Below are 18,357 nucleotides of genomic sequence, written 5' to 3'. Positions count from 1 at the left end.
AACTTTGAGCACCTCATATGATGCCGTCTCAGATAAAGTTGCATACACCATTAATTATCAATCCATCAATCAGTTTCCAACTATGGTTGTGTGGGTTTGGGTTTAGAGCTAACCCCCGCTGACAGTCCTAACCCAGAGGGAAAAATCATCTGCACCTGTGGTCAAATTCAATTCACCAGATAACTTAATGCGAATGAGATAATAGAACTAACGGCATCTTGTCTTTGAAAAATGTCAGTCAGATTTTTAAGTATCTAGTCTTTAATTCCAAAGAAAAAGAATACATCTAAGGCTAGAAAGAGCCTTCATGAGACATAATACGAATCTGAAATAATGAAAATCAAGTATCTTTTTAACTTTTAAGACTCACTGACGGTAAGTATGCATGTAACAAGCCCGGACATCTTTTGCAGTGCAAAGCGTGCCTTTCAGGAGTAGAGGTGAAGTGTGTGTTTTTGTGTGTAGGGGTGGGGGTGGTGGTAGGGGCTGCTGCAGCAGCTTTGGGGATATCATATCAGATCGAACAACAAAAGAGGAGCTAGGGAGAGAAAGCTGTTTCCACACAACCTGTTTTCATTCTTCTCTGCTTCCGGTCCAGTGGAACAGTTGATGAAGTTTAAATGAAGCAGAATTAGGAGATCAAGCAGACACAGGAACCAGTGTCGATGGTATCTGCGAGCTCCACCTGCCTTCCCTGCACCCAGGAGAATCGAGCCACGGACAACTGACCTGGATGAAATTGAGAGAAAGAGAGCCGCGGTGGAAGGAAAAAGAAGGGCGAGGAGGAGCAGGAGGGGTGGGGGGAGTCGAGCGGGGCGGAGCAGAGAGAGATAAGGGGATGAAGTATCTCCTAAATGTGATAATCTCCAATCACCTCTAACATCAGTTCTGTCAAGGCCCGGGTTAATGAGCTCATACCCGATCAAGCGTTATGCACCACCGCCCCCACCATCCCCTGATTCTCCCTTTCTCTCCCTCGCAGTTGCTCTCATCATCATTGTTGTTCTTTTGATTTAATCCCTCTTACTTCAGCTGATTTGAGCAAGAGGAGAAAGAGGGATGGAGGGAAGGGAAAAGCCTATTACCCAAGCTCCTCTGCTCTCAACTATCTAAATGCTAACGATGTGAGGGGGCGAGAGAGAGGAGGGAGGGAGGGAGTGTAGGAAAATGATGATAGGAGGAAGACACCGAGGGGAAATGGAAACGAGAGTGCGGACGTGTTGGCAGGAGAGGACAAGACGCAGCAGAGGGGGGCTAATCTGCTGTAGTACTGGGTCTCCGGGATCAGTTTGGTTATTTTGAAAGCAGGTTAGCTGAGGAGAGAGACCAGTGTCCTGTGTCCTGACCTTTCATCTCTGGGGTCAAACCACCTGTTCTCGGCTGTTTACTTTCACTCGAGCAGTTTTGACACAGCAACACTAAGAATCTCCCGCCGTGTCTGTGCTCATTTTTACCTGCTTTCACTTTTCTATTGATTAAAACACCGGGGGAGCACGTGTGCGTGCCGCACTGAATCACATCTTATATGTGTCTGATTCGCTTTGGCTGGTGTAGTTGGTTGGAAAACACTGGGGTAAAAGCTGCGGGTCACCTTGAACTGAGTAATGTCTGTTTCGATCTGGTTCTCTGTAGCGCACCGAGGGACCAGAGTCATTTTCAGATTATGTCGTTATGAGTTTCCACTCCTTGCTCCCTGCCTCCTGGACAATTGTTTTCTTAGTTAGGCTTCTTGATACAGTACCCAGAGGCCCCTAAAAACAACTGAGTCAATATTTGGCAATAGCTTGAAATGATGATTATGGTTTGGCACGACCACACCGATGCAGTGTTTGTGCGCTGAGCTTTAATTGGACTACAAATTCTCCAAAGAGTGTGCGTGCAATTCCAGTGTTCCCCGTCTATAATTTCACTTTTAGTGAACTTTGCAATCATGCAGCGGTAGGTAGCGAATCACCTGCGTGTCACAAATTAATTGCCATACAAGTTCACACGGCAGCTCAGCTAATTTACAAGATGACATGAGGAAGAGAAACAAGGTGCCACGTGCCACTCTTTCAACTCGAACAATCATTTTGATTTGTTTTCACTGTCTGGCACTCAGCATTTCAATTCATCTGGAATACACAAGAACAATGGGAGGAATTTGCTCGAAAACACACGCACCCGTTTCACATCTCCCCGAGAAGCACTTATTCTGTGCATAACAACTCTACCCCTCAGATACTCCTCTTTCAAAAAAATAATAAAAAAATCCCATTTGATTTCACATTGTCCAATGAAACAGTGGAGGGTGAGAGGCAAGTGAACAATCAATCTTTGTAATGTGATCCATGGATTGAGCGTGGTGAGTAAATGTTTGCACAGGCATCCATCCAAGCCTGCAGTCAAACGAATTTTGCAGAAAAGGAATCTATCCAGGGCAGGCCTCTCTCTTTATCTCTCTCCTGCCCGACAGCAGCAGGGTATCAAGCACATTATATTCCAGCGCTCTGTGCATTTTTCATATAGGCTCGCCTTTTATGTTTTATGTACGCCAGCTCAGGGGAGAACAGCTGTGTGGGCGCCACATCCTCTGTAAGTTTAGAGGGAGAGAGAGAGAACTCATTTCAGTGGGAGAAGTGGAGCAGAATGCCAAACGCAGCAAGCGCAGTACCTGCGAACAAACAGGAGCTGCAGACCAAGGCCTGCCTCAACTATTACATTACCATAATACACGGAAACAACACCTCGCATGCTGTTACTGCAGTAATTTGAAAACAGATTGACAGGATTTACAAGTTCTCAGCTTATCTTCACCGTGACCTCTGTGACCTCCATCTTCGCTGTCAACTTTTGGAGTAAACTCGTGTGTTCGAGGCTTATTTGCAGACTTTTCCAGGATAATCTGGTATTACATATACAAAAGTAAATAGATTTTTCTTTTTTATCATATTGCATTTGATTCTTTGAAACTATATACAGACCCCTTCCCCCCGTCCCCCCAAAAAAGAAGAGGAAAAAACATATACGGTAGTGTGATTTTATAATTGACCCTACTTGCTCTTCCATGCAGACTTGATAAATCCCCTCCGGCTCAGAGAATAATGCACTGCTTATATGGAAGAGCTCACTACAAGTCTTTGAGAGATTAAGCTGCATTGGAAATTAGTTTCTGTGCTGTCTGTACAAAATGTTAACATTTTTGTTTGCCGCTAATGCCAATCTGCTCCCAGTAAACAAAAGAAAAAATAAAATGAGACAAACATTGTATGTAAATAAGTCTGAAATGCAGAAGTTTTGAGGTTTCTAATATTATTTAGATTAAAAGATTGATTAAACAGTACAGTGGAGTATATTTGTATATCGATTATGTGTTGCCCAGCCCTGAGTACGGCATATCGATTATAATATGTCACAAAAATCTCTATTTTTTTAACAGTATTTTGAAGGTGAGGAAAACTAATTAATAGAGACTCGGACCCTGTGGTAAGGTCTTTTGTGGAATATTTTTGCCTCAGTTAAGCTTCAGAGTGGTCAAACCTCAGTGCCTCTCACAGACTGAGCTCCTCTGCTGGAGGCAGGAGGTGAAATCTTTCCTGTTTAGAGGTACACACTGCCACCCAGTGTTATCGGGTCTAAGGCAGGAAGAGCTGAAGTCCACTGAAGTTTGTCCAGTGTGCTACTCGTTGCTTCGGCTTGAGCCATCTCTGCTTTTATGTTCCCATTTAGCCCACCAACACTGACTGTGTGATGCTTATGTAGAGTGCATTTAAAAAGCTTCTAAATTAAACATCATACTTTGTTAGTTTTCTTAACGGATGTATTAACTCATTGTCAAAAATGTTCATCACACATGAAGCGGCCTGCCAAGTCATGACAAGAATATATGACTCCATCATGGTTTAATCTTATAATGGGAATGTTGCAAGGTTGCTTCACATCATTTCATCAGTCTTTGCTTTCTTTTGGATAAAAGAAACAAGGTGACCTTTAGGAAGCAGTCATGAGTTTAGACAGTATAAGGAAAAATGTGGCTTAGCAGTTGCTGAAGCATTTAATTACCTCCATCTAATATTGTTTGGCAATTTGATTGTTATTAGGTGCTGATTGTTTTTGTTGGAAAACTAAAATATATGTGGATGTATGGATTATATTGATATTAGAGGAGTACAGAATTAAAAGTAGGTCAGAAAAATTAAGAATAGTAAGTAATTATTTTTCAACCACATGATTTTGATTTTTCTTTGTTTTGGCTTCTCCTACATATAACTCAAGTCTACCCTGCTGACACAGGGCTTGTGGCAGGTTCGTCCATCACAGGATAAGATATTTAAATTTCAGTGTGCACAGTATCGCAGAGGTTGTTGATCAGTTTTTAAAATGCGCGTTCCATTTTATTTTCTGGATTTTTCTATGAGTGAATTATCAGCTCAATGCCTGTTCCTCATTTCATTCCATGTTACGGCCCTGGGCCTTGGAGAGAGTGAGACTACCCTTTTGTGTTTATGCAAATCTAAGTGTGCTAGGACTCGTGGATGACTGGCTGCTGGGAGTCCTGTGCCAGCCTTCTTTTATGCAGATCACAGTGTGCCAGACCTTGCGGACGATTGGCTGCCTGGAGATCCTGGGAGTATAAAAAGGCTGAAGATTCTTCACACTGTGGGGATTGTTGTGCTGATGTGAACATGCAGTGGCCTTCTTGTCTGCCTAATAGTTGAACTGTGTTTGTAACCTGATATACAGCTAACCTTAGTTTTATTAGACTCTTGTGTTTGCTGCCCACTTTAGTTAACCCTTAGCTTTTACTCTTGCCTGTTCTTTTCTTTGTGTATTAATTGTTTCCCCGGTGGTCTGTTGAACAGCCCCGTCGGTTTTCAGTTTGTTTGTAATAAAACCCCTTATTTACTCTGATTTTGTGAGAGGGCTTGTGTATGTTTATCCCCTCCTGTCGCCTAGCAGAGGGGGTCGTAACATTCCAACTGATTAAAGTCGTTATTTACGTATTTATGTTCAGTCATGACGTTTCTGGCAATTCTGAGTTGATGTTGTAACTGTCTATCACTGTTGCATTCAAACATAAAACAACTGATGCCCCAATGGGTATATAAATAGCTGGAAACAAGTTGAAATACTTTATTCTGACTGGATCAGACAGTGAAATTATTCTTTATGGAAAAATATAATGACTGCTGTCTAGTCATGTTATTAATCCAAAGCCGTTTTCATTTGCTCATCAGTGTTATTCCTGAGATATATTGGCATAAACTACATAAATATCCATATATCAATAAGAGGATCCTCTGTACAGTGAGGTCTATAGCAATTCTCCTGTGCAGTGCGTCAGACAAACTATGCTCTGCTTTCAGTTTTTTTCTGTTTGTGCTGCACCAGCCTATGTTTGACGCCTCAGTTTGTATTGTAACAACTTGCCAGCTGTTTTTGTAGTCATATATCTGCCCATTCACTTCTACATCCAGCACATTTTTTTGTCATAACAGTTCACTCACTGCTCTGTGTGGCTGCCTGCTAATCGTGACACAGTGGATGAGGAACCACCTCAATGACCCCTAGTGGTCAATTATTAAATCGCTTACCAAACGTCTCTAGTCTTATACTTTTGCCTTATACTTTTGTTTATTTTTATTTGAAGAAAACAGTGCTACTAGGATCAAATGTAACATTTCCAGACAAGTTTTAAAAAAAACATTTATTTACACCTGCTACTTTTCATTTTGGATAAAGTCTGCAGGATGCTGATGTGGCTCTCTGTAATTTATAATTGATCACATTTCTTTGTACTGTGATACATCAAACTAGCTAATGTTAGCCCTATCTAGACACTTCAAGTACTTGTGTGGACTATTTGGATCCTAATTGATTCTTTTGTTCACCTTAATCCCCATCGGCATGAAGCTGAACCTCCATTATTGGCTAAGAAAAGGAGAGACTGAGAAATGGGCAGATAGAGCATGAAGAGAGATAGTTAGGGATGAGGAAAGATAACGAGGAGGACAAAGTACCCTGTAGGATTAGCAAAAAGGGTGGATAATAGGGAGCAAGTCTGGCTGCAGATAGAATAGCCTATCAAGTGAGAGTGAAAATGGGGGAAGGATTGGAAATGAGCGAATCATATGCTGTAACTTATCCTCCCAGTTCACCAGAGACCAAAGACACTTTGGTTTCAGCTGCAGGAAGCCCGAAGCCCAGGTAGCCTCGGGGAGATGGAGGGGTATTTTTTCACACATGAGAGGGTCTTAGCTGTACCTAACTGGCCACATTGGCCACCAGTCTTGTACACTGGTCCCAGCTTGGTGCTTTGTCAATGTGCTGTGACTAATCCAGGAGGGGTTCCACATTTTCTCTCACCCTAATTAAAAGAGGATTAGGTGAGGTGGAGCTCTAGACCACTGCAACATGCACAGCCACCATCCCTTAGTATTCCCCAGGATAATTGCACTTTGCCTGGGTTTTCTGTGCATGCCACCACCTGAACTCAACAACCAGCTCTGTCACTAAAATGATTGGTGTTAATACTGAAGGAGCTTACAAATAAGGATTGATCCAAAAGAAAAAAAATACACTAGCACTTCGTCAACTGGTGTCTACATATGGTCTATACGCTCTAAATCTGCTCCAATTTTGTATTTCATTACTGACTGTAAAATTTAATCCTGATGGCTTTATCTTCATTTGTGCATGTTCTGTAGGGATCTGTAAAGGGATTTAAAATACCGTGGCCTATTAATTTTTCCTCAAAATACCGTTTTCTTTGATAATTATTAATTCTGATTTAGAGCAAAAGAAAAGAAAAAAATCCCAGTTTTGATGCATTCACATCCTTCAACATTTCATTATTGAACTCGTAGGTGTAGCAGTGTTAAAATGAATATAAAGATAATAAAATAAAGTAAGCAAACTTCAGTGCCAAATTCAGGATTAACTGCATAAAGATAATGATTCTTTCAGCCACAGATTATATCAGAAGTGTTCTGTGGATAAAACCTTTTCCAATTATTTGGTGGCTTGTGCAGTCTAGTCTTTTTTTTTATTTGTTTGTGTTTTGTTTTTTTTAGGATTTATTTTTGCCTTTTAATATTATTATAACATAAAAATAGAGCTTACAGGAAAGGACTCAAACCTGGGCCCCTGCAATAGTCTTTTGGTACATAGGTAGTCTTCCAGCCTACAGAGACTGACCAACTCTCATGTTTAGTATTCAACAGGTTTTTATGGTTGCTTTTTTTTTTAACCTGTAAATCAATCTCATGTCATTTTGAAGCATGTCTTACTTTCTAAAATGCTTGGTGTAAACTTGGTGTAAACAGCATACAAGTATGGATCCATCCTGTCTTGTATCAACAATTCAGGCTGCTGGTGGTTTAAATGGTATGGCAGACTTTGGGCCACTTTTTATCAATTGAGCATTATTTAGACACCACAGCCTGCCTAAGTATTGGTGTTGACCACGTCAGTTCCTTTCAAACCACAGTGTACACATTTTCTGATGGTTGTTCCCAGAAGGATAACACAAAGCTACTGCAGTCAAATAGCAGATCTTAACCCAATAGAGCATCTTTGGGATTTTATGGAACAGGAGATTCACATGCACAGCCAACAAATCTGCCGCAACTGTGTGACGCTATCATGTCAACGTGGAATGAAATCTCTGACTGCTGTCGCATAAATTCACTGAAAATATTTCATTGCCTGGGTTATTAATGGAAGCTACTTTCAGTTGTTAGCATTACCCTCGACAGTAGCCTGTAAATAGCAGGTTAATTTAAATAGGCTCCAGCTGCCACACTGAGTAGACCACGGGTGTCAAACTCAAATACACAGTGGGCCAAAATTTAAAACTGGAACAAAGTCGCGAGCTAACGTTAATATTTATTGAAAAAAAAATCTTCCTCCAGATTTAAGAATGAATCTTTTCTTATGGACTCAAATAAGTTTTGCTGGAAAACTGAATATGGAACAAGCAAAGCTTAATACTAAACAATATATATATTAGCTGTATAATACCAGTAGGCCAGCTCTAACAGTAATTTGGTATGGCTTCGCGGGCCAAATGTAATTAGGCTGCGGGCCAAATTTGGCCCACGGGCCAGAGTTTGACACCTATGGAGTAGACTGTTACTTCCACTACATTTTTTGTATGTGAGGAAGCCATAAGAAAGTCAACCTTGCTGATCTTTCTTTAACCTCATGAGGCGGTGCAGACTACATAATGTTTTTAAGCTCATTTGCAGTTGAATTGTCTGACAAGGTCTATTGGTGTATCAGACCATCTTAAATAAAAAATGTGAGCTCCAAGCACTGAGCTCAATGTCTCACTTAAAGGTTCTGCCATTTTTTTAAAATATTCAACTCATCTCATCTCAGCTTCAGATGCCAACACCTACATGCACATTTTTAAGTCAAGCACATATTTGTGACATCATTAATGCTATATATTAGGCTTCAAAATGTAAGCAAACAGTATAATATTGGAAATACAGTATAAATATTGGGTCAAATATGCTTTGGACTCAAAAGTTAAGTATTAGCTTTTGGTGGTCACAGGATACTTTGATCTGTGTGAAAGTCTAGAATATGAGAAATTTTTTTGTTTCAAACCAGAGGCGATGCTTATACATCTAGTATAAATATCTCCCCATCGAACTGAACACATTCAGTTTGACTTGACATGTTTTGTTTCTTTTAATGAGACTTCAGTAGGGATAAGAATGACAAAGTCAGGACAGATCAATCAAATTAGTTTTACAAGTCTTGAGCCACTCCTCACATCTTTATATTTTGCTTCCAAGGACCTATAATTTGTTGTAATTTTTTTCTTATTTATTCCTATTAATTTTTAAGCAATGTTTTTTCAGACTCTAAAATGTTTCTTTTGAAATTAAACCAGTAGAAAACAAAAGAAAAAGTGTCGGGCATAAAATACTTTCTACAGCAGATAAACACAATCTGAAGGTCTTACAGAAGGGCATTAGGGAAAAGATTGTATCGGTATGCCAAATTGCACAAGAACTCGACCAAATATTAGCAGGTCTTATTGAGTGATGAATCCAAACTTGACATTTTTGGTTCAGATCATTGTTGACATGTACATAAGAGGTCAGGAAAGAGGTGCAATAGTGAGCGTCTACATCAATCTGTAAAACGCAAAGAGGTCCTGTGATGTAATTCATTTAAAGCCTATGGTGTTTGGGGACCTTGATAAAATTGATAGTATTGAATGCAGAAAAGTACTCTTAGATTTTGATCCACTATGCAATGCCTTCATTTTTTTCAGTGCGACAGTCCCAAACACATTGTCAGTGCAGTGAAAACATACCTGGATAGAAGAAACTCACAATGGAAGTCGATGATGGATTGGCCTCCCCAGAGCGCGGAACTCAACATTACTGGCATCATCTTGACAGAAAAATTTAAAAAAGGAAGTCAACATCCAAAGGAGAGCTCTGAATGTCCAAGAAACTAGGAGAACTATTCCTGAAGACCACTTAGAGAAAATACTGGAAAGCTTTCCTGAGAAAGTTCAGACTGTGAAGAATGACTGTGGTCACACCAAATATTAACTTTCAAGGTAATTAGAACAAACTGTGTTCACCTTATACTCTGTTTGTTTTGCCGCATATATTTAAACATTTCTTAGCAAAACATTAAGAAATGAGAAGTGACTCCAGACGTTTGTATAGCATGAACAATAGTGAACTGAATATGAAACTTCCTCGTTCTCTTCTCCGGGTGGTTTTTCCAATGTTTTCTACAGTTATGGGGTCTTCCAGGACGTGGGATGGAGCTGGTCTCAGCCACGCCCCCTTGCGTCAGATTACTGCAAGTAAAAACTTGGGTAAACGTCACCTCGCACTAACTGGCTGTCGCCCATAGTGAATCAATATATCGCTATCATTTCCTGCTGTCACTGTTAGTTATTTATTATTTGGCCGGGACTATGGCTGACGACAACGAAGATGCTGAAATGAAACGAGCCCGAAGTCGCGAACGGCAGTTAGGTAACGGCTGCTTAATTTTCTACGCCTTTTACTGATAGCTGGACAGAGATGGCTTCATAAAGTCAGTGAACTTTGGCCCAGCCGAGTTATTTGGCTTTTTCTTTAAGTCGGCACTTAGCTGAAAGTTTTACTTTTAGATTAGCGTGAAATTTCTAATTAAATGTTGGTAGAAGTACATATTTTTTTTAGTGATCATTACTTAAAAAACGAGCTAGCTAGCTCTGACCGTTAATAAGCCGTTAATAAGTTCCACTCACACCTTAACCGTCCAGTAATGTTTTACAAGACAGTAGCGTTCAAGAAACAGTATTAAACCACGTAACATACATGTTAATTACTGTAAAAAAAAAAACACAAAAAAAATTATTGTAAGTTAAGTATAAGCCGTTCATGGCATTCTGACTTCTAATTTTGTCTGTTGAATGGATTGACAGAAGTAGAGAGCTGATTTCTTAATTTGTTTGCGTTACATGTTTCAGGTTATCAACAAATTTTCAGATTAGATAAAGAAAACCACAGCAAACGCAAAATGCACTTTCCATTTATGTATTAAGGGGGAAAAGCCATCCAAACCCTACCTGTCCTATGTAAAAAAGGAATTGCCACCTAAACCTAGTAACTGATTGTGCCACTCTTAGAATCAAGAACTGCAGTCAGGTGTTTGGATGACTGGCCACATGTGTTTCACACAAAAAAAGCCTTTTTGTTCAGCATTGTGTTTTTTCCTTGGCACTCTTGCTGATATCCTTCTTATTGTTGATTCATGAATACTGTTCGTTAGATGTTGTTTTATATTCTGTTGTGACCTCGTAGATGAATCGTTGATGTGCTCTTCCAGTAAATTTGGTAGGCAGCCTCTTCCTGGGAAGATTTATTAACATTACAAGTTCTCTCCATTCATTGATAGCGTCTTTCAAAATGGTTTGCTGGAGTACCAAAGCTTTAGAAATGGAGCACTTTCCAGAGTGATAGATTGTCAATCACTTTGTTTCTTTAGATTGTGGCATGTTGCATTGTTTTTTTGGTTTTTTTTTAGATCTTTTAGCTTACCTGCTTTGTCAGACAGGTTCTATTTAAGGGATTTCTTGATTCAACTATTTGAAAGGCTGAAAGGGGGCAATTACTTTTTCACATAGGGCCAAATAGATTAGGATTTTTCCCTTCCATTTTACCTTTGAAAAATAAAATAAATAAAAATAAAATCTAAAATATAATTTCTTAGCATCTAGAAGAATATACATGCAGATATGTCCAAATATACAAGATTCACTATGCATTAATATATTCTCATAGTTGGTACAAACCAGTTGAAATCATGCTGTCTGTCTTCTTTCCCCAGCTTTGGAGAACCCAAACACTGACATTGGCTTTTGTGGCAGGATTCTGGTTGGGCTCTCCCTCATTTTCCTGCTGATTACTCTGCCCATCTCCATATGGATGTGTATTGTGGTCAGCTACTTAAATTACAGTGCTATTTGTTTTATTTTAGAAACACCTTTTAAAAGCTGGTGACGCATGGTTGTTTACCATTCACCCAGATAAAATGCATCTTTACTTTACAGGAAAACTCATTTCTTTTTAAAAGTAGCATGCATAAGAATACCTCCATATCTAGCTGCAAGAAAAAGAAATTACTCATACTTACTTACATATTATATATGACCTTGGGGTTGTTTTTCTCTGTATACAGATTGTGAAGGAGTACCAGCGAGCTATTATTTTTCGCCTGGGGCGCCTTTTGTCAGGAGGAGCCAAAGGACCAGGTAAGAAGTCATGTTTTATTTCTTTTTCTCTTTTTATTACACCATCGTGTTTTTTTTTAAATAGTCATCTAAATATACAGTTCCTTTATTGAAATGTTAGTAGTCTTTAACTCATAGATAATATATTTTTCATGCTCAGCTGTGGTTGCATGGATCATCATTCAAATGTCCTGACATTTCTTTGCAAATGTCAGTTGTTGGACATTTGTTTAAGTGTTTCAGTGGCTCACTTTTAGCTACCGTAATACAGAGCTGCTTCAAATGGGCGGGAGGAGAACAAGCACTAGTCAGTGTCCTGTTACCAGCGATTTAGATTGTCCGTTATTTTAGATGCAGTCAATAAATTTAATATTGATTACTGCTTTTATTGGCAGACTTAATGACATCAGTTGCTATCAGCTGAGCTTTAAATTGGAGGGTTTTTTTTCTTGCATTAAATTCAGACAAACAGTGTAGGAAACTTACCCATCGTCACACAGCTGACCACAGTCACTGGACTGATTGACCTAAACATAATTTTTTCATATATGATGTGTATTGTTGAGTTACATTTTTTTCCACCCTTTGTTTTGTAGAGCACACCAGTTGTTTGGTTGCGGTTACTTTACTACAAAAACCTCTAATTCTATCAGTCTGCAAGGGAGCGCAAAAAGTTACATAATGTATATCCAAGTGTCATTACAGTGTGGTTGTTAAAATGCCGACGTGAAGAAAGTACTGATTAGATGTATGATCCGTTTTGTTCATATAGCAAAGTATTGGGCAAATTATGCACCCTGATGATGGCACCAGATGACAAAAAGAGTCATGAAATCACAGAAGCAATTGCTGTTGATTCTCGGGGCATATTAATGCGTGTACCAAATTTCATGGAAATCCACTTAATGTTTTTTTAAACAACTCGACTCAAAGTCGCAGAAGCCAACTTCATTTTGGGGGATCACAGAAACATTACCATGCATCATCTGGTAACCAAATGTAGTGCCAATTCCTCCAGTAAATCCTGAGGATTTCTCATTTGGGGGGGGGGGGGGGGGGGGGGGCACGTAATGTGTGTTACTTACTATTTTGTGACAGTCCATAGTGTAGTTTTTGAGACACTGATTGACAGTCCAATATTTGTGTTGTTAAAACCATGAAAAAAAAAAACCATAGGAAGAATCAAAGAGAAGCATGGGGGCAGTGGGTCCTGTTGTGTTGTGTTTACAAGAGCGTTTTCTTCCTGCTGTTGGGCAGAATGACACAAGGCATGTCATAGCTAAAAATTAAAATGTGATTTTTTTGGTAGGCTTTATAGCAACAAGACCACAGACAAAGTGGGCATGGGTGCAGGTTCACTCAGGCCCCACACAGGGGCCCGAGGGAACCTGCACCCACAGAGCTGTTCAAGCGCTACAGCATATTTTTCTGAATGCCTTATCCATGCGATCAGTTATGTAACTTGTGTTTTGAATGGCAGCAGATTTGTTAGAAGCATAGAAGTAAAAAATACAGACTCCCACGAGGTACAATTTGCATACACCTCACAACTCACTGTCTCTTTATCTTTGATTTCTTGTTGTACTAGATCTAAAAACCAAGCAGTGTCCTCTCAAAATGCTGAAACGTGGCTCCTCAGAGAGCCCCGGGCTTGAGTTTATGACAACATGGGGTTAATAATAGCACCTGCAACCTGCAACTCTTGGCTTCTCTATCTACGGGCTCACAAAGAAAGTGTCACGGAAAAGAGGGACCCAGGCGCGGTTCTTGCTCACAGAAACACAGTGCGTTTATTTACAGTGAAACAGATAAGTCCAACAATCAATTCAAAAGTGCAATTTTCCAATCGTGCTCGTCCCTTGCTCCCAGTGCGTTCCGTGTAGTAACTCCCTTAGTGTGTGTGCTCCCCAACTCGCTTCTCCGCTCGCCCCTCCTGGAGGAAGAAGGAAAATCCAGCGTTAGCCACACGCTAGCCGAATAACACACTCACACTGCTCGCACAGACTATACCAGTTCGGAGTAATAATCCCACGTCGACTGTCGCCGCGAGTCCAGGTTAAATACCCCTTTCTAGCCTGGAGGAATGATTACCAACCACTGGTCAGGTAATCAGCTGCAGGTGGGCCGGCAACAGCGAAGAGGGACTCCCAATGACGACAGTCGCCAGGACACGCCTCTCCCACGGTGCGCACTTCCGTAAACAACCCCGAGGGCCAGGGAGGGAGAAGCAAACATATATACAGAAAACATAAACACAAGCAGGGTCGTCCGGAAAGGGCCGTCCGACCGTGACAGAAAGTTTACTGTAAAATCTTTCATTCTGCCTGAAACTGAGATTTTTATCGATAAACATGCTTATGTGCATCACAAGATGTTTTTCAGACTGTATTAGACCAACTGGGACCTTTTTACTTGTCTGACTGAGAGTGCTTCAGATTTCATGGTGGAAGTGGCACGGGGAGACTGTTGTTATCATCATTGCCCCTCCTGAACAGATGTCTGTGATCTCACCATTTAAATTTACAATATCTTGACAGGAATGGCATCCAACCACTCTCTATCCGGTGTGGTGTTAATGTTTGCTAAATGATTGCACACCTAGCACATGTCTATTTCACTACTATTGTTTGATGCACTAATTCAATCATAGTGACTTGAAACAGGCTAATGAAAGCTGCAAATATCCACGGCTTTGCCTTGCTGTCAGTACAGCTGCAGTCTCATAAAGCGAGAGCTTGACTTGGCCTCCTGCCAGGATCTCATTCATCCTGGTCTTTTCAAACATTTGTGAGGAAGCTTCCTCATTATTGTGTTTACTGTAGCGTTAGTCTTTGTTGAAACTATTTGCATTCTTGTGATTTCACAGGCTTGTTCTTCGTCTTGCCGTGCACTGACAGTTTTATTAATGTGGACATGCGCACCGTCACCTTTAACATCCCACCACAAGAGGTACGACATGCACCCTTCCAGTTACATTAAGCAGATCACTTTCACTGGAATTCAGCTCATGTAATAATAACTGTGCGTAGTTATTTTATTTGTAGTTTTTTAGCTTATTACACAGTATTGTGTAAACACTGTTCTTCTCTCAGGTTTTGACCAGAGACTCTGTGGCAGTGTGTGTTGATGCCCTGGTCTACTACCGGGTCCAGAATCCTACTCTGGCCGTGGCTAATGTCAGTAATGCAGATGCTGCTACGCAGCTTTTGGCCCAAACCACCCTGAGGAATGTTCTGAGTAACAAGAACCTGGCAGAGATTCTGTCTGACTGTGAACACATTGCACATTTTATGCAGGTAAACTCCTTCAGCTTTTCTCTTAGCTGTAACTGTGACCCCAAAACATGCAAGAAATAATTATATACTTCCAAAATTTACTTCTTTTTTTTTTTTTTTTACATCGTTTACATTGTCCAATAAGCCTTTGAGCTGTCACTCTAAGGGTGTGTCCAAGGGTATGACCTTACACATTTGTTATATGTGGTATATCCAAAAGGTATTCCCTCATCTCTGTGAAGTCCTTCTGTCTCTATTGGCTCATTGTTAAGGCATTTTGAGATGCCATCTTGCTCTGAGCCTTGTTTACCAGGTGCATAATGCAGCTGTCACCCGAACTGTGTGTTACTGTTAAACTAACAAACTGCTGTAAACTGAGTGAAGCTTAGCTAATCCCATGTTTCTATGACGAGTCCAGCTTTTAGTTTGCTTTAGAATTTAATTATTTATTTTTTCCATTAAACTTTTACTTCCAGTTTATGCTGAGCTGCTGTAAATGATTAAATATTTATTTCTAATTCAGAGTCACAGAGACAGTGATCAGGAGGTACTTCAGGAAGTGGACAAATGTCTGTGACCACACCTCTTACTCGCTGAATTCAGCAATGCCGTTGGATTGTTTAGCTGGGTTTGGCCTGCGCCTCTTACGTCCACTTAAGGGAAATCTCACTGCTTCAGCTTAACAAGACATTTTGGACAATTCTATGCTTCCAACTTTGTAGGAATAGCCTGGGGAAAGACCTTTTTTGTTACATACTGTGCCCTAGTATACAAAGCAAAGTCCACAAAGGCATGGTTGGATGAATTTTGTGTTGAAGAAGCTGACTGAAAGTCCACTGAATACCACTGGGATGAACTAGAATGGAGTTTGTGAGCCAGGCCCCTTTGTCTAACACTGGTGTCTGACCTTACAAATGCTCTTCTGGATGAATGGGCAAAAATTCCCATCTTTGTAGCAGTAACAGCTTCCACTCTCAGAAGAGTTGTATAATCATAGTATGATCAACAATGACCAATAGACACTTTTTCATGAATTCTTTTGCTCATAAAATGTAAAAATAGACATGCAGTGTGTGACAGTGTGTAGATGTAAAATGTGTGTCTGTTTCTCTGCTTTGTGAGAGAAACGTGTCACCACTGTCAGCTCCATCTGCTGGACAGTTCTGAAAAATGTAAAACTTTGAAAGATGAGGGACATCCTTCTCATTCATTTAAAAACTTTGCGATAAAATCTATTGTTGTTGAGGGTTTTTTAAACATACGTTCTATTTTTACAGATGTGGTACTACAAACGGTATATTGCATGGCTGTCTCCTCAGGTCACTCTGGACAATGCCACAGATGACTGGGGAATCAAAGTGGAGCGGGTGGAGATCAAAGATGTGAAACTGCCCCCTCAGCTACTGAGAGCCATGGCATCTGAGGCTGAGGCCACCCGTGAGGCCCGAGCCAAGGTAAGGCGGTTCTACATCTCCATATCACTGTCTAAACACAAGTCTTTTAAGGGAAATGTCTTCGAGGACCATCTGAGAGACGAAATGCTGCAAATTAGCAGCAACTGAATTTCAAAATAAGATCAAGTGGATTGTCTGGTCATTCATTTCCTAATGTGTGGGAAACACTGACCTATTTTGAAAGTATTCAAATAGCACTCAGCTTTTTGCCTTCCAGTTTCCTGTGTCCTTCTTTTGCATTTATCGATTGTTGTTATTTTTCTACACTTCAATTTCATAAAAAGGAGAAAAAAGTAACATTGGGAGATTTATGTAGTTTGTAAGGTTACATACTGGTCTAATCCTTTTAAACAATAGGTTATTGGAGATTTTAAAAATTGGTTTAAAGGAGATTTACAAATAAAACAAGAAATCTATCGCAACCCAGAAAAAAGGAATTCTGCAAGATTTTGTAATAAGAATAGTCGTAACTGTGGGTGTAGAGGCTTCTTCCACTGGGCTGTGAGATCAAGGCGCTCTTTTCATTTTCTTCCCTCCTGTTTCTCCTCTTAAGGTGATCGCAGCAGAGGGGGAGATGAGCGCATCGCGGGCGTTGAAGGAGGCGTCCCTGGTGATTGCAGAGTCTCCGTCAGCCCTGCAGCTGCGCTACCTTCAGACCCTGAACACCATCGCTGAAGAGAAGAACTCCACCATCATTTTGGCACTTCCACTGGAGATTTTGCCGAAATTCGTCAATACATGAGAAAGTGTCTAAAAAAAAGAAAAGAAATGCACATACTCCCAGCATGCATCACTGAGCACATATACATGTGTAATCAACTTCATTGCCTCACCGTCATTACATCTGACAGCAGCCAGCTTATTTTCACATAGGTTTAATTTATAACTTCTTTTTATTTTTTTCCAACTTTATAATCAAAGAAAAAAAGTGACACAATCTAGGGTATCATCTCCTAGCCCACAGGCCTTCTTTGAGAATTTACCCTTTATTACAAACCTGTGAAATTTAGCATATTCTCTGTTTATCAGAGCTGGAGTTGAATATTTGCTTTGCCTCAGGTGCTCTGGCAGCTGAGTGGGTAGCTTGAGCCAGCAGTGGCAATGCCCCGCAGTCATCTTGGTGTGTTTGCCAATAAATGACCACTGATTCAATATATTATATAACATATATATAATAATATGTAGTATGAGTTTTTAGTCTTAGCATAACCTTTAACTTGAAGTTTTATTTATTTAATTGAGTTTTCTTTAGTTTTTGTTTTAAGTTGTTTATTTATTTATTTATTTGCAAGTTTGTTCATTTAAAGCTTCAGAAAGTGTCCAAGTATCAGGAAGCTGAAAAAATGAGTTATAATTGATCATATTCTTTCTTTCAGCGTGTAAATATTTAAACATGTTTGAATTTATATATTGTGAAAATGACACGTTCTGTTTTAATCTGTTGTTCTGCTTTCCTACTTTTAACATAAGTGTTTGGACTGTTTGACCAAGAAGTGATTTTTGCCTACAGCCACATGTTGTTGTTGCCACACAGAAGATTTCTTTGTTAGGAAAGGGAAAGGTTGTTCGATTTTACTTTAGTAAGTCGTATAGGTTTCTGTTGTGGTAACAATAGTGACATTTAGGGAATTTTGATACATATGGAAACACAACCAGTGGACAACACTGTGCTGCTGTGTTCTCTAAAGACTGTTTGATTGATTGTTGTCCAGTTTACCAGTTTTCATTGTAATTTAAATGAATTTGTTTCTGTAAAAAAAAACCTCAGACACATGAATAACTTTTTGAAGTTTCGTTCAGGATTAATGCCTGTGTTTGCTTTGTTGTTGTTTGTAGTACACATTCTTTTGTGCAGTATGATTTGATATGATTTTATTTTGAGTTAAGTGTA

The 18,357-nt window shown here is 39.9% G+C and overlaps 1 protein-coding gene across 1 annotated transcript; it reads left to right on the top strand.

Moving 5' to 3' along the window:
* The first annotated feature begins 9,884 nt into the window (after nt 1–9,884).
* Nucleotides 9,885–18,306, top strand: LOC308391800 (stomatin-like). The gene is made up of 7 exons (XM_080874545.1): nt 9,885–9,995; nt 11,335–11,444; nt 11,686–11,758; nt 14,604–14,686; nt 14,830–15,033; nt 16,332–16,466; nt 17,020–18,306. The coding sequence occupies exons 1-7, from the start codon at nt 9,935–9,937 to the stop codon at nt 17,206–17,208; spliced, it is 855 nt and encodes a 284-aa protein (XP_080730671.1). The 5' UTR covers nt 9,885–9,934; the 3' UTR covers nt 17,209–18,306.
* Nucleotides 18,307–18,357: the final 51 nt, after the last annotated feature.

The sequence above is a fragment of the Rhamphochromis sp. 'chilingali' genome, assembly GCF_963969265.1.
Source record: "Rhamphochromis sp. 'chilingali' genome assembly, chromosome: 2".
Lineage (NCBI taxonomy): Eukaryota > Metazoa > Chordata > Actinopteri > Cichliformes > Cichlidae > Rhamphochromis > Rhamphochromis sp. 'chilingali'.
Note: the sequence above shows the minus strand (reverse complement) of the source record. Positions and strands in the feature narration are given on the sequence as shown.

What these genes read in the sequence shown, in the direction of transcription:
- LOC308391800 (XM_080874545.1), top strand. Translation starts at nt 9,935, where the DNA reads ATGGCTGACGACAACGAAGATGCTGAAATGAAACGAGCCCGAAGTCGC. An exon ending in CCATATGGATGTGTATTGTG is followed by an intron (nt 11,445 to 11,685) that starts GTCAGCTACTTA and finishes CTCTGTATACAG; the next exon opens with ATTGTGAAGGAGTACCAGCG. An exon ending in CCCGTGAGGCCCGAGCCAAG is followed by an intron (nt 16,467 to 17,019) that starts GTAAGGCGGTTC and finishes TCTCCTCTTAAG; the next exon opens with GTGATCGCAGCAGAGGGGGA.